The sequence below is a fragment of the Phaethon aethereus genome, assembly GCF_964289735.1.
Source record: "Phaethon aethereus genome assembly, chromosome: Z".
Taxonomy (NCBI): domain Eukaryota; kingdom Metazoa; phylum Chordata; class Aves; order Phaethontiformes; family Phaethontidae; genus Phaethon; species Phaethon aethereus.
Window position 1 is genome coordinate 39166207 of NC_138577.1, and position 14291 is coordinate 39180497.

The 14291-nt window shown below is 43.1% G+C and overlaps 1 protein-coding gene across 1 annotated transcript in view; it reads right to left on the reverse strand.

Annotated features, from left to right (window-relative positions):
- Positions 1–2791: 2791 nt before the first annotated feature.
- The window catches only part of SAXO1 (stabilizer of axonemal microtubules 1), a gene marked incomplete at its 3' end in the record, with an annotated part of 38158 nt that continues 26658 nt past the window's right edge, over positions 2792–14291 (reverse strand). The window contains exons 2-4 of the mRNA XM_082013298.1: positions 11218–11397; positions 7897–8099; positions 2792–3744 (exon numbers count right to left, since the gene is read on the reverse strand). Coding sequence (XP_081869424.1) covers positions 2792–3744; positions 7897–8099; positions 11218–11397 — 1336 coding nt within the window. The remainder of the gene's footprint in view (positions 3745–7896; positions 8100–11217; positions 11398–14291) is intronic.

A 14291-nucleotide genomic window follows, 5' to 3' on the forward strand; every position in this document is an offset into this window, starting at 1 on the left:
CTCATCTTTATCCATAAATTCATTCTGCATGAAAACAGTAGCCAAATCCTGTTGCAACCAAAGCCCGTCTTTATTTTCTGTTAAACACCTCAGTTCTCTCCCAAATTATAATTTTCTCTTTTTCTAATTTTCTAATGACACTGCCCATTTTAATCAAAAATAAACTGCAGGCTGGAAAGTTGTTGCTTTGCTTTACCTGCATTGCAGAGCGAAGGGAGGATTGCTGCCTGCACAGGAGGCCAGGATGAGCAGAAGCGCAGCCCTACGCATGGGGTGGACAGGCACACCTTGAGATCAGCACCCCACTCAGGAGAAGAAAAGGAGGCTGACAGAGACAGCGTTAAACAAACTCTTCCTCCAAGGGAAGTCAAGCAGCACACAAAGGCTCTGTTTCAGGGCAACAATAAATTAGCAGGCTTGTCTGGAAGGAACAACTTGTTTGGGAAGGGGGGATGCAATTCCACAGCAGTTCCAGCCAAGCCAAGTCTGGGCTACCTAAGCCATGCGTTTCTTCCTGCACTGACTTCCTGCACCTAAGTTGTTAATTGTGCAACTGTGTGGGGCACTGGTTCAGGGACATGAAGTGAATGGGTTTTAACCTTACTAAAACACTGATTTCCCTTCAGCCAGGTCAGTCTCCTGAAATAGCCCATCATGCAGTCAGCGCTAACGTCGTTACCAGAGAAACAGCCAGGGAAACATGCAGCTGCAGGCAGAGAGGAAGGTAAGACCCCAGAAGCCCAAGCTTTAGCCAGCTTCAGTTTCTGTGGTACCACACTTTTAGTTATTCAGGTGAACTCATGTTGTCCCTCAGTGTTATCATATATTGGCTTTAGTAAGTTTTTTATACCTTTCGGTACAAGTCAGGAAAAAAACCCAAACCTGTGCCTAATGCTATGGAAATGTTGGAATAAAACCAGTTAAGTCTCCATGATGCTGCTGTGAGCTGGTCCACAGTTGGCAAAACCAAGACTCCTGTTGCTGATGTTCAAAATCCAGCAATTACTAATGCTAAGTAGCACATTGCATTGCTATCCATTTTGAAAAGACTAACTTCCACCCAGCAAAAAAAAACCCTACAAACCTGTAATAAAGATAGATTTACACACTAGACTCTCCTGGCTATGCATTCGCTACCAGTCTCACATCAGAGAGTTGAAAGAACAGTCAGGGAGCCCTCCTGCATAAAAGAAGAATCTCTTCTTCAGTTACAAGCCCCGAACTCTGTTTCAGAATTGACAAAATAACAGGCTGATAAAGAAAATCAGAAAAATAAGCGAATAAAAAGAGATGGGGAAGAAAAAACATTTTCCTCTCAAAGCTCAACATTAAAGACATGAAGGTTCCAGAAGGCTGGTAAGATAGCCAGACATACTCTAGGTCAATACCTCATTACAGGTGAATGAGTATTTTACAGATTCCTGAGTTTCTGAAGGCTGTGTGGAGCCCTCAGTGACTACATAGTTTGGCCCTTTTGTATGGTCTAATCTGTACAGGTTTGCCTAGCTGCTCCTGCTGCAAGCATGTAATTTTTCAATGAACTAGAGCATATGTTTAGAAAAGGCCTCTAGGACTGATTTAAGGATTTCAAGTGATGCAGAACCACTGTGCCTCTAGGGTGATTGTTCCAGTGGCTTCCCAGCCTCAGGGTTAAGCATTCACATTTCCAGAGGGAATGTGTTTGGCTGTAGCTTGCAAGCACTTATGGAAGACTTCTATCCTAATGGGTTTCAAAGCTTCTCAAAAGTTTTAAAATACATTTATACAGAAAATTGTCTTCCTCTTTAAATGCAGCTATGTTGATGGTGAGACACAAGCCTTTCCTCCAGCATGCCAACAGCTCTACCTAGCGCTTGAGCTAAATACTCAGGAAACAGCCAGAGCTGCCAGGAGTAACGGAGAGGAGGATTTAGGAAAGTAGAATGCACTTTAGAAGCCAGTAAGTTTCATAGTGCTAATCTAACACTTGTAAGCCTACAGAAAAGCACCTTTGACACAGAAATGTACAGTTCTGGTCAGGAAGTTAATATTGGCCTTATCCAAAAGATAACTCCAGCTGCTGGCTGAACTGTAGCAACACATGACAATTTCAACCCTTTGACGTTGCTGGTAGCCTTGCTGCATGCTGCAGCGAAGAGCTTTTACTGAAAAGTTTCCCTTGCAGGTTGTCAGTCCAGGGTGGCATCTTTGGCTTGACAACCTCCCATCTGATAGCCTAGCTCTGGGCAGCACAGTGACACAATTAATGAAGGCGCAATCTTCAATAATATTTATCCAGTAACTGTACTTCTTTATGTGTCTTTGATGGGAGTGACTGATAAGGTCAGATCTCAGACTTTGTTATCTAGCCATGACTTTTAAGTGTGACTTCATAGCGTGTCATTAATCTGAAGAGGCTGTTCTACCTCTGTCACCATGGGCACGGCTGAACCCCCGTTAATGCTAATACTAATGTATGTTACTATGAGATATCTCTCTCAGTGTCTCAGAAGGAGGTTACCTCTCTCAAGTGAAGAGCAAGAGTTAGGTGCGAAAAGAAAAAAAAAAAAACCACAGAGAAACAAGGATTAATATGCCTTCTCCCTGGATTTTATGTTTTTCATTTGTGCAAATGAAAAATAATCCAGAAAAAGCCAATGCCTGGGAATTAAGTTTATTTTAAGAGCTCTCCAAATATGAAATCAGTGATTGAAAGAAGGTTACAAACAAAATCAAGCTGTCATTTGTAGATTACTGAGGCCCTGCTCTTTGAATCCATTTCCAAGAAGGCTACATCCACTCTCTTTTCCCTTCAGTGTCCACCTTGCAGGGACCCACTCTTGGAAGCAGGGAGATAGAGATTGTGACCATCAGCATCAGTTCCCTCAAAGACATAACCAGGTGGGTCTTTGTAAGAGGCCAAGCATCGAACAATGCCCTTTGGTGTGTAGCTGGTAGCATAGGTGGTTTCAGCACCTAGCAGAGTGTGATGCTTTGGGCCTGACCAGCCAGGTTTACAGTTCTTCGTAACTGTGAGTGGATGAGGCACATAATGGGTCTGAAAGGTAGTCAAACAATCCATTGGTTCTGCTGGAAAAGTCAGCTCCGGAGCATGAGTGATAGGTTTTAGTCTCTTGCACAGCCAAGGCTTATAGTCTTCCTTCATTATAGAAGAGCTATTGAATGGCTCAGTACTTTTTTTAAACTCAGCCAAAGATTGACACATCTTGGCTGGCTTGCCATTTGGATGTTTGAAGTGTATCTGAGTAGTCGTGTGAAGGTCCATCTTCTCCAGGGGAGGAAGATACACAATAGGTTTTTTGGTGAATACAGGAGGTCGTGGCCAAGCTTGATATTTTTCCTGAAACTCAGTTGCAGAGGAAAATGGAAGATCATGGAGAAGCTTCGGCTGGTATGGTTTTGCTAGCTTGGCTGGCTGACCAGCCATCCCCTGGTAAGAAACTTTGTGGGTAGTGAGGCCATCAAATGGGACCTCATTGGCCTTGTATTTCTTATATTTATGGACATAACGTTTCTCCAGAGGATGTGGCACATAATTCACTCTATAATTGGTTATATTCTCAAAGGAAGCCTTGCTTTTTTGGACCCGATTCAAAGGTTTGCAGCTTTGAGTGGCAACTGGCCCCCTGTAGAGATAGTCATCCTGGACAACAGTTCTGTGGTCAAATTTTTCTTCTGATGTGCAAAACCTGTCATTTGGTCTGATCGGCTTTGTCTTTGGTGCATTCCATAGCACATAGTTATCTGAAATGTAAAAGGAATCCCACATAAGTGCTCAAGTGAATTCTTTGGTGAGTTTAGGCATATACCATATTATGTTTTGATTATTACATTTTCTATTGTAATAAATATTTGTTGATGTTGTAACGATTGACAAATCCTATTAAAGGAGCTGCTGTAGAACACACTATACACTAGTGTGCTAACCCCTAGAAATGCTTAGCGTCTACACAGAAAATGGAATTAAAATAGTCCTGTAACCACCCATACCTACAGAGATGGTGAAATATAATTTGGAAGATTAAATTACATTCTCAGTCTTGCAGAGACATTTTCTGCAGGTGACTGAGTGGCTGCTGTCCTCAAGCTCAGTCAACCAGAAATCATGAAAGTGGTGTCTCATGGCACTGACTTCAACCTCCTTCATTTACCTTCCTGCAGCTATGTTGTGGTTGGCTCAGAGCACAGGCTGAGTATGCCTGTCTGTAGAAGGCTGTTCAGGTATCCCACAGGTAACCCACAGTATCTCTGGGGCAAGGAGAAGCAGATGTCCACCATTCCACCCTAAAGGACAAGCCACAGAGCTACCCTTCCTCTTTTTACCTTCTCGTTTGGGGATGACCTGATTTCTCAAATGCACAGATGAGATGCTGCCTACTCTTTGCCAAGTTCAGGGCTTTGCAGCTCATCTTGGAGTCAGCAAGCTGTGCTGTGTGGCATCTCCTTGGCTCTTGGCTTTGCTCTCTGTGACACTCCTGCTGTCAGAACAAGCAGGAACTGAGAAGGAAATTGTAACTCTGTCTTCAATTCTTCCTTATTAGAAAAACTGTGCTGAATTTGCAGACCAAGCCTACACTGATCTGAAGCATTGAATCATATGACAGAGATGGTCCATACTCCAGAAACCTTGCTATCCAAATTTATGGCTGAGAAAATGTTTTAGGTGGCATTTTAGAGACATTCATATCTTCCTTCTTCAGTGGGACACCGGGAAAAAAAATGAGGCACTGAGACTTAAAACGATTTGCACTCAGTCACACTAGAAATCTATTGCAAAGCTGCCTAACTCTCTGACCAGTGCTGCAGCCACAAGACCATCATTTTTTCCCTTCCTAGTAATCTTGTGCGACTTCCCTCAGAGAGCATTATGGTTACTGGTAGGAAGTTGAAATGAAATAGCCTTGGAGCTAACCCAAGTCTTTTTGTTTTTTTAATTTGCCCTCCTTTCAAACCACATTGAGGGTCATGAGGCAAATAAGCTTCCAGATGACTCTGCACAGGAAGGAAGTCTGTATTTCAAAGTACTAGAGAGTAAATGATGCAGTTAGGTATCAGGATATTTGAAGTCTCCAATCCAAACAGTTAGTCCTTTTGAATGTCAGTGGCTATTGTGCTGCACAAACACAATTACACAGAGGATGTGTTCATTACAACATTGACCAAAAAAGTTGACCAAAAAAAAAAGTCACTTTTTGCCCGAATTAGGTGTCCATTTAAAGTCCTTCTGGTTCAAATCAAGTTGCTCTGCCCTGGCACGAGAGAGGCAGCAGCAGCAACAGGCAGTGTGCTGCTCCCAGCAGGGACCCTGGACCCTGGGTACAGAGCTGCCCTCATGCCACTAATTATTGTAGAGAGCTGAGAACATGGGCCTGCCTGTGTGCACCGGCACAGACATTCACTTGCCACTGTTGGTGCCACTGAAGCCCAGGCTGCATGCCCTGCTAGTGCCAGGGGTGTTTAAATGTCCCAGGTGCTCCTGCCTCTCCGGGCGAACAGGAGACATGCAGGCACCACCGCACTGGTGGGATGCTGAGCTTGTGCCCGTGCCTCAGGTACATCATTTTCCTGGAGAGAAGGTCCAGCAAGGTGAACCACAGCATATACGGACATGTGTCATTACAGGGAATGTATCAATAAAGTGATTAAAAGTGAGAAGCTACTGAGATTCAGCCCATTTCTCAGCAAGGGTTCATTCAGAGATCTAGCATTTCAGATGCCAACCAAGAGTTACCAAAAAACTTTTTATGTTCTCCCATCATCTTTGCTGGAAGATAGTCTGTGCATTTTGGACATAACAACAGCTTTTGCAAAATATTCAAAATATGACAAGCAAATCCATCTGTCTTCAATTTTAAAAATTTACAGGCTCTACACATTTGGAGACCTCATAGGCATTATGAATTTATTTTACTTAGTGCAAGCCAGCAGTGCTACTATTCCTTCAAAATACGTTACAATTTTATTGTAACTCTAATTCTTCTCCCATAGATATTAATAGTTTCCCATGTAGCACAATCTTGAAAACATTAGGGGGTACAGAAGGGAACACAGGATATGAACCATATGTTATTGGAGGCTTAGGCACATCTCGCTATAACGAAGCAAGACAAAACTAACATTAGGTTACGTACCTGCAGATGGATAGAAACAGCTACATGTGTAGCTTGGAGAAGATGAGAATTTTGAAACCTTAACTTGTAAAGTCGTCTGACATTAACTGTGATATGCAGTAGCATCATCCTAAACCTACAGTGCCATTTGGGATATTGTGTGTTTAGTGCAAAGGAGTATGACAGTACAGTAGGAAAGGTAATGTAATACCAATGCAGCACTGTTTTATGTGCTGCTTAAATATTTGAATTATGATAATTAATTGAATAGTATGTTTCAAAATTTCACACTTGAGTAGTGGTCAGTAAAACCTAGCAATGTTTAGAGAATAGCACAATGAAAACTTGTCTTTTTTGTGAACCTGGGCCTTTAAAAGGGAATTCATTTAGTATGCAATTTGATCTTTGAGGGGGATTGGATGAAGATTTCCATTTGCAGTGTTTTGAAAAATACTGCAAATTATAACCAAATGTGGCTGTGATACATTTTATTAGAGCTCCGGAGTAACAGTTAAGGTGCTGACCTAAACACTGATAAAAGACAAAGATATACATCTGGTTCGGATACAGAGAAGTTAAGGATATCTAAACACAGAAGGAAAGATCCTCCGCTTGCATAAAGCAGCCTTTTTTTATTGGCCTCACTGAAGCTATTCCAATGAATACCATCTGGTGACATTGCCTACGCAAAACAAAGTGTTCAAAATTGTGTAAACGTGGGTATTTTGCACCTGTGGGTCATAGTCTTCATGACTCCAGTCATTCTAAGTGGACAGTATTTCCTGTGTGCTTAATGTAAAAATTCCAGTTTATGCTGTTGCAAACATGCAGCTGCACTGAACTCTGATGTGCAGTCATTTCAGCTGGGTAATCTTAACACTGCATTCACATAGCTTTTATTTCCTTACTTCCTTTGTCATTTTGAGTTTTAAGAAAAAAAATTGTTTCTGTACATTGGGACAAATCTCAATGCTAGCACCAACCACATATTTGTGCAGCAGAATAAAAATAAAATAAAGGAAAATAAAATAAGAATTATTTCAAGAAATACAGCAACATTAGCTAGTTGGTGTGCAGAGGGGAGGCAAAATCCTCTGATTTTCTACTTATGACTTACTACCTAGTTACTGTAACTGTGTAACAGTAAGTTTTCTCCCAGCGCATGCAGAAGAGAATTCGTGCTGGTGGAGAGGAAGGAACAAAGGCTACACAAAGACAAACCACCTACGCCGAGTTGCCACTTCTGAGAAACAAGGGTACAGTTAGAGGCACAGTCCACTTGTTTTACCAGTAGAGCTTGAGTGCTTTGGACATTTGTGTGGAACTTCTGTGTGTCCGTAATTCTCTTGCACACCCAGAGATTAACTCTGCAGCACACACACAAAGAGTCCCATGCTCCATGACCTGCTTAGAACTAGCAAATTCTACATATTTTAGATATGCCTGATCCACTGAATGTGTGGACCAGCCCTGCAGTATATCGAGAGTATATGTCCAGTATACCCCAAAGATGCTGCTGCTGGACCCACTTGCAGGAGTTCACATGGCCCTGCTCTTATATAGGATGCCCGTAGGCCTGTCAGATGTGCTAAGGAGGTGAATTCAGAAAGATCCCAATGCTACCATCAAATGTGGGGCTGCATTCCAAACAGTTTGTGCCTGTGTGGTTCCTGCACAGCTTGTTGGCATACGTGACAGAAGGAATAACAACTGCACAGTTTTGATCTGTCTTCTTAACAAATGAAGCTACCGGTAAAGTCCTGAAAGAAGCTGCAAGGGCACATACCTTCGTAAGTGGTTCTTGTATCCATCTTGGCGCTGGGGATGTGTCTCATCACACAGGGGAGGCATGGAGGTACTTGAGAGATAGGGTAGGAGTTATAATCTTGTTTGTAAGTGGAGGTCAAATCCATACTCTCATCACTCTTGACATGCTTTTCAGGTGATTTAAGTTTCAGTGGCAACACTTCATGGGCTATGTAATCCCTCCTGTGAAGAATAATTTCATTATGTCTTTAGTCTTAAAGAAAACACTATGTTCCTTTTTCTGGACACACAAAGAAATTAATACAACCCCTTATCACCACAGCCTAAGAAAGTCCGGATTGGATACAAGCAGTTAATGAAATACACAAGCCTTTCACATTGGGAAACCTGGACTCTTTCGAAAAAGGAACTGAAGCAGCTCTGGACAACTTCAGGCAGGCCAGCTTCCCCCTTCTCTCAGCCCACTGAGATTAGTGGCCTTACACAAAGCTACCTCTGTTCTACAGTGGACTTACACCAGCAGACATAACTCCTTTTAAAAGCCCAATAATGATAGCAGGCTATCTATATGGGAAACATGTGAGAGGCAGCAATAGCCTTCCCAGACACTACACTGTCCAGCAGTTCAGCCCAGGATGAGGAGATAGCAACAAAACAGTTTTACAGCAAAACACCAGTTGAGGAAAGAAATATCAGCATGGTCAGACAGCCAGCTGCTTCTCAGGTACCGCTGTAAAAGCGGTATTTTAAGACACTGGAGTAGTGTTACTTACCTCCAGCAAAACATTACAGAAACAAAATGGAGGAGAAAATAACATTACCGTCTGACATTTACTAACCTGAACCTATTTCACTGCCTTTGTTACAGGGCAGAGAGCCTGCTGCCTGGCACCAGCGAATTCAGTCTCTAATGTCAGAGTACTTTTCCACTGCTGTGCAGATCTGTTTACACCATGAACAGCTGTCCAGGAGAAATGGTCCGTACAGGAGCTATTCTAATATTAATATTGTGCTTTGCACCTGGAGTGATGCTGGGTGGACAAGAGCCTGAGCCTCTGAATACAGTGTATTAGTTACACATTTTAGCAAATAAACAAGGTTCTCAAAAGCTCTGTGTGGAGCAGACGAGAAAAGAATTCACATTGCAAAGTACTACGTATAGAGGTAAAAACAGAAATGCAAAAGTAAAAAAAAAAATTCCAAAATCTACTTGTGTAGATGTCACACGTGTTGTAGCCCCCGGGCATACTTTTGTTAGCAATTCAAAGCCAGTGTGATTTTTAAGAGGGACCAAGAAAAGACAAGCAGGAATACAACAGGCATGCAGCATCCCCAGTAGCAGGGAGGGCTCAATAACAGAGAGGGTCTTTCCCAAGCCACTCACAGCACGCTGCGCAATCCCGCGTTTGAAAGAGCGGAGCCCGCACCAGAGGCAAGTAACAAATCACAGGCAGGCAGTTCTTCACCAGTGATGTGATTAAGGGTTTTCTGGCTGTGGGAGCATCTTTTCCCACTCCGACTATTGCAATACCACAGCACCTGCCATGGAGATCGCAGAGGAGAGGTTGATCTGCTGATAAATCAGCGGCAACCTGCATCCAAGACACCATGAAAAATGGTACTGCCTGCAACTGCCAGACTTCATCGAGGGGGCTTGCTGTTGCAATGTGACACCTAACGTTCAGCAAAGTGTTATCAGAGAAGGCTGGTGACAACTGCTGGCTTCACAGTCCCTGCAGTTATTCTCATACACTCTGTCATTTCATTCTCTCTTGAGTTTAGCCACACAGAACTTTTAGCAGTAGGTGGTGGCACTTTTCCACTAGGCCTTGGTACTTTGGTTCTGGGTGTATTTTCTTACCAGTGTTGCCCAGAGGACAGCAAGATTTGCAATCCGATGGCTAACTGTTCAGGGTCTGTGTTTTCTCCTCTTACAAGGGTAGGCAAGTTTTACGTATTTAGTAGAGCGCATGCCTTGAAGGGGCAAATACAAGTAGTTTCTGTACTTTCTTACTTGTCTGCTTTTCAGAGGTTGTACCAAACTCCAGGATTAACAGTTACTGTGGGAATGACTAGTCTTCTCTGAGCAAGGATAGTTTTGCTGACTGAATGGGAAGCTTCTAAGGACTCCTTGACAGACCCCACATGGTGGCTGCCCCTCCTCACCTGCCTTAAAAGGACTCCAGTGAGCCCAGGATTTAGTTATAGACAGACACAAAGATGTCTAGCTGCTTCATCTCATGCTGGAGATGGAAGGCATATGTAGAAGTGAAGTCTGCTCTTTGAAACCCTCTGATCCTTCTGGTTGTTGCTGAAAACTCCCACATAGACAGAGACATGCCAAATGTAAGTCAGGCATGTCCATCTTCAGCAGCCATATTTGTGATTTAAATTGACAACTCTTATAAATGCATAGGTAGGGAAAGGAGTTGGTAGAGCTTCCATGTCAGGGTGAGGACAAATGGGTGGTGTTAGCTCTTAAGACTTATTAATAGCCATTGGCATCTCCTAGGGTCTCTAACTCAGTTCAGCAAAGGCAAGAGTGATGTTGCCCATGACGATAACTGTGACAACAAAGGAAGTAAACATCAAGATCAGGCAGCAGCCAGTGTTTGAGGAAAGGGAAGCTCTCAGATTCATATTCAAGGATCAGATTCTTTTTTATGAGTTTCTCCCATGGACAAGCAATTGGCACATCACTAAACCAGCAGCAGGGAAGAGCCTCAGATGTTACTTCTGTCAGGGAAATGGGCATATTGCAAGCCTGAGGACTTCTGCTGAACACCAATACCGAGTGGCAACATAGCTGAAGAAGTAGAAACAGCCCAGCAATCCACAGTGACTGCCTTGAGGAAAACACCCACATCCCTTTTCCAATCATCAAGCTCTACCATATTCACACAACCTTGGAAACCAGTCACTCACATTACAGTGTACAAAGTGCCACACAAAACACAGAAAAAAGAAAAATACTCCTCCAATATCATCCATGCTTTCCCAGACAACATTTCTGCTGGTTTTCCAGAAGCTTTCCCAAAACAGAAAGTGAGCAAAAGCCAAGACCATGACTGTTCTTCTATGGCCCATGTATTCTCTGAGCAGATCACATCTCAACCTCCAGGAAGTGCAAGAAAAAGAGCTGCTTGCCTCCACTACAACAACTGGCCTCAGACCTTCACCCCTCCTTCATAGAGCCCTCATGGGTGTTTGTACAAACGCAATGTTGTTCTTTTCAGGCTCTCCTTATGAAAACCAGTAATTTTTCTTTTCTCTGTTACTCATCTCTCACACACACATTATCTAAGTCACAGTCCTTGCTCTCTTTCACTATTTTTCATACTTTGTAGTTGAGATGCCTTCCATGGGTATCTGCGCTATCTTGTACTCTTCCTTTGGTTTAAATGAGCTTCTGGGAGGAGTGGTGGGATAAAGAGGGTATTGCTCTGTGTACTCTGACAGCATGCATGGCGTCTCACTCTTCTCATAGCACCTGGTGGGCAGGTGTGGACAACGGTGACACCTGCAAGTGAGAAAAACAGCACAGAACTTAGCGACTCACAGGTAGCTGATTAATAATACCTCATTGTGTAAGTTGGCTGCAGATTGCAACTACAAAATAGTGGATAAGTGAGCATTGCAATGACTGCTACAGCCTTGATTACTTAAAGTGCAAAAGCAGAACTTGCACAAAGAAAGGGTTGTTTCTGTATACTACTATAGCCTCCAGTGAATAAAGTCCATGAAGTCAACAAAAACAGCCTAAGAAAAGCAAGTTTTTGAAAAAAAAAAAAAAACAAGTTAACCTGAGATATGCCATATTGTGCTGGATTAGAAACTCTAATGTCCTTTTTGTTCCATTTCTCCTAAATTTATTACCCTACTTTGCCCACATATTGAGCTCACTTGTGTAGACAAGCAAGGAAAAGGGAAAGAGTTTGGGAGTCTCTATTCACTCACAGTTGGGCAGCACTTCTCTGCCCATCTCTCCCTCTGAAAGCAATTCAGTCTGGGTAATGCAAGACCTCTCCATAATGTGCACAAAAACAAGGTCAGTGAGAACAAACTGATTTTCTGAGGAAACTCCCTCCTGACTGAACCTAAAATGCCACCATATATCGTCCACCATTGGTGACCTCCTTTCCACACTGGGACCAGGCCAGAGCAGGGTGGGCAAGGCTCATCCTGTCAAAAAGTGGTTTGGGATCCCATCCTCAGATTTCTTCACAGAGATGTAAGTTTATGCCCCCCTGTGGTTTGAGTCAAACCTGCTAGAGTCAACACGAAGGTTGCTGATTAAGGACTTCAGCCCATAGGAATTACAATGAGAGGAGGCCTCTGGTTTTGTGTCTCATACATCATTCCTGCCAAGGTTAGAGCATTCCCTCTGGATGTATGTTTTCCAGTGCTACATCTAGTCCAGAGCTGAACTACTCATTTGAAAGGGCTTCTATACTTAACAAAGTCCCTGTAAATTAAATGTTGAGCAATCTAGGAGCAGTAGATGTCTGATTACCTAAATTTATACAGATAACCTCCGGTCTACATTCAAGGGTGCATTTTCATATACTGAACCATTTTCCAAACTAGCACAAGAGGGCAAGAATGGCCCAGAGGGTTCAAATAAAATTCAGCATCTTTCTGACAAGCCAGTTCCTCACTTGGATTAAAAATCCTTCTGTGAAATCATAAATCAGGTGGAGTCCTAGTAGATTCATTTTGCCTTAGAGAATTTCTGAGTCTGGAACCAAAGGGAGTCCTTACAGGAAGTAAGGCAAACTATCCCTGTCACTCAAAATCTACAAAAAAGTAAAAAAAAAAAAAAAAAAAAGAGATGCCCCACTCTTTTAGGAACCTTATAAAATGTCAGCTTTTACATAACTGGAGGAGAGGCAAGCAGGAAAATGAAAAAAGGATGAATATGCTTACTTTTGCTGTTCTATGTGACCTTGCTGGAATGGATTTTGTCACAAAACTTTCCAATCACAGGCTGCACTGACATTTTCTGGCCACACTTGTAGTCTTCCAGAACTCCTAGGAATTATTCCTCACTCTCCAAGGGAAAATGATCTGCCTATTCTTTCTGCTTCAACTCTGCTGGCTTCACAATGCCCCTAAGGGCACTTTCATCCCCCTTCTCTCTTAAAGCCCGTGACGCAGCAAGCTAGTCTTCAGCTTGGCTTTGGAGTGTGTCGATGAGGCCCTTGTGTTAGCTTTCTATGGTAAAACTGCACTCAGACTGGGGTGGGGGGAATAGCTGTACTACCTAGCTCACCATGGCCCTGCAGACGGTGCAGACACTGGCCAGCAATTGCATTTGCAAGTAAGGAGCAAACTGACGACACTCCACTGATACCATCGGTTAGTACCCCACTACAGCTCAGCGGCACAGGCAGGGTTTGGAAGGGCTCGTTTGCGACACCAGGTTTCCCAAGCGGTCCAGAGCAGAGGCTTTGTGCAGCCTCCTGCCCATACCAGGCAGGCTCTCTGCTGCAGACACGTTGTCCTGCATCCTGATGGACATTTGCGAGACAAGAATCCCGCACCTGCACGGTAGCACTGTTGGCGCTGGGGAAGGTGAGGAGCCCTGCTGAGCAGCAGGACAAGGGTGGGTAACGCAGGTACCCCTCCAAAGAACCTACAGGAGCAGGCAGGGAACAACAGCTTGTGGAACCTGTTTTTTTTGCCTTGCAGACATTGCTGGAGGACTTCTCAACAACCAGGATGAGAGAAAGGCCAGGATCTCCTGAAGATAGCAGCAGCCCCAGGCTGCCGAGCTCCTTGCCCTAGGATGAAGCTAAGCCTTCAGTGCGATCTGGCAGCACAGGTGGCTTTATAGCTTAAGTATCCAACCACTCTTCACATGTACAATTCTTTCTTTGTTGAACTTCAGAGCACACAACGACAGAATGAGATATTTCAGAGTTAGCTCTTGGGAAAAGCACTTTCCCACAAATAAACCCTTCCTGAAAGGGCAGAGAAGTAAACCTGAATGTTTTGACTTCTGTTATTTTGCACTAAATTGTGATGTATGCTCACAGATTTTACAGTAACACTCACTGTATTACAAACTATGAGCAGAAAATGATCATCAGTGATAATTCACCACCAATATATGATACTATAGAAGCTTTGCTTCTGCATGCAGAGATGTTCCTGAAAATATTCTTTACTGGAGACTAATATAAATAACAGAGCAAGACTGTTAACAATGAGGAGTGGAACAATGCTAGACTTCGAGGTTTGCTACACTTTATTACTCCTTCTGGCATGATAAATACTTCTAAAACAACTACATGATTCTTCAGTACTGAAGTCACTGCTATCCGACTACAGCAAGTTGGACGTTAATGTCAGAGCTAAATGGTTAAAATTACGATATAAACATTTTGATATTGCAGTTGTCAAACTGTATCC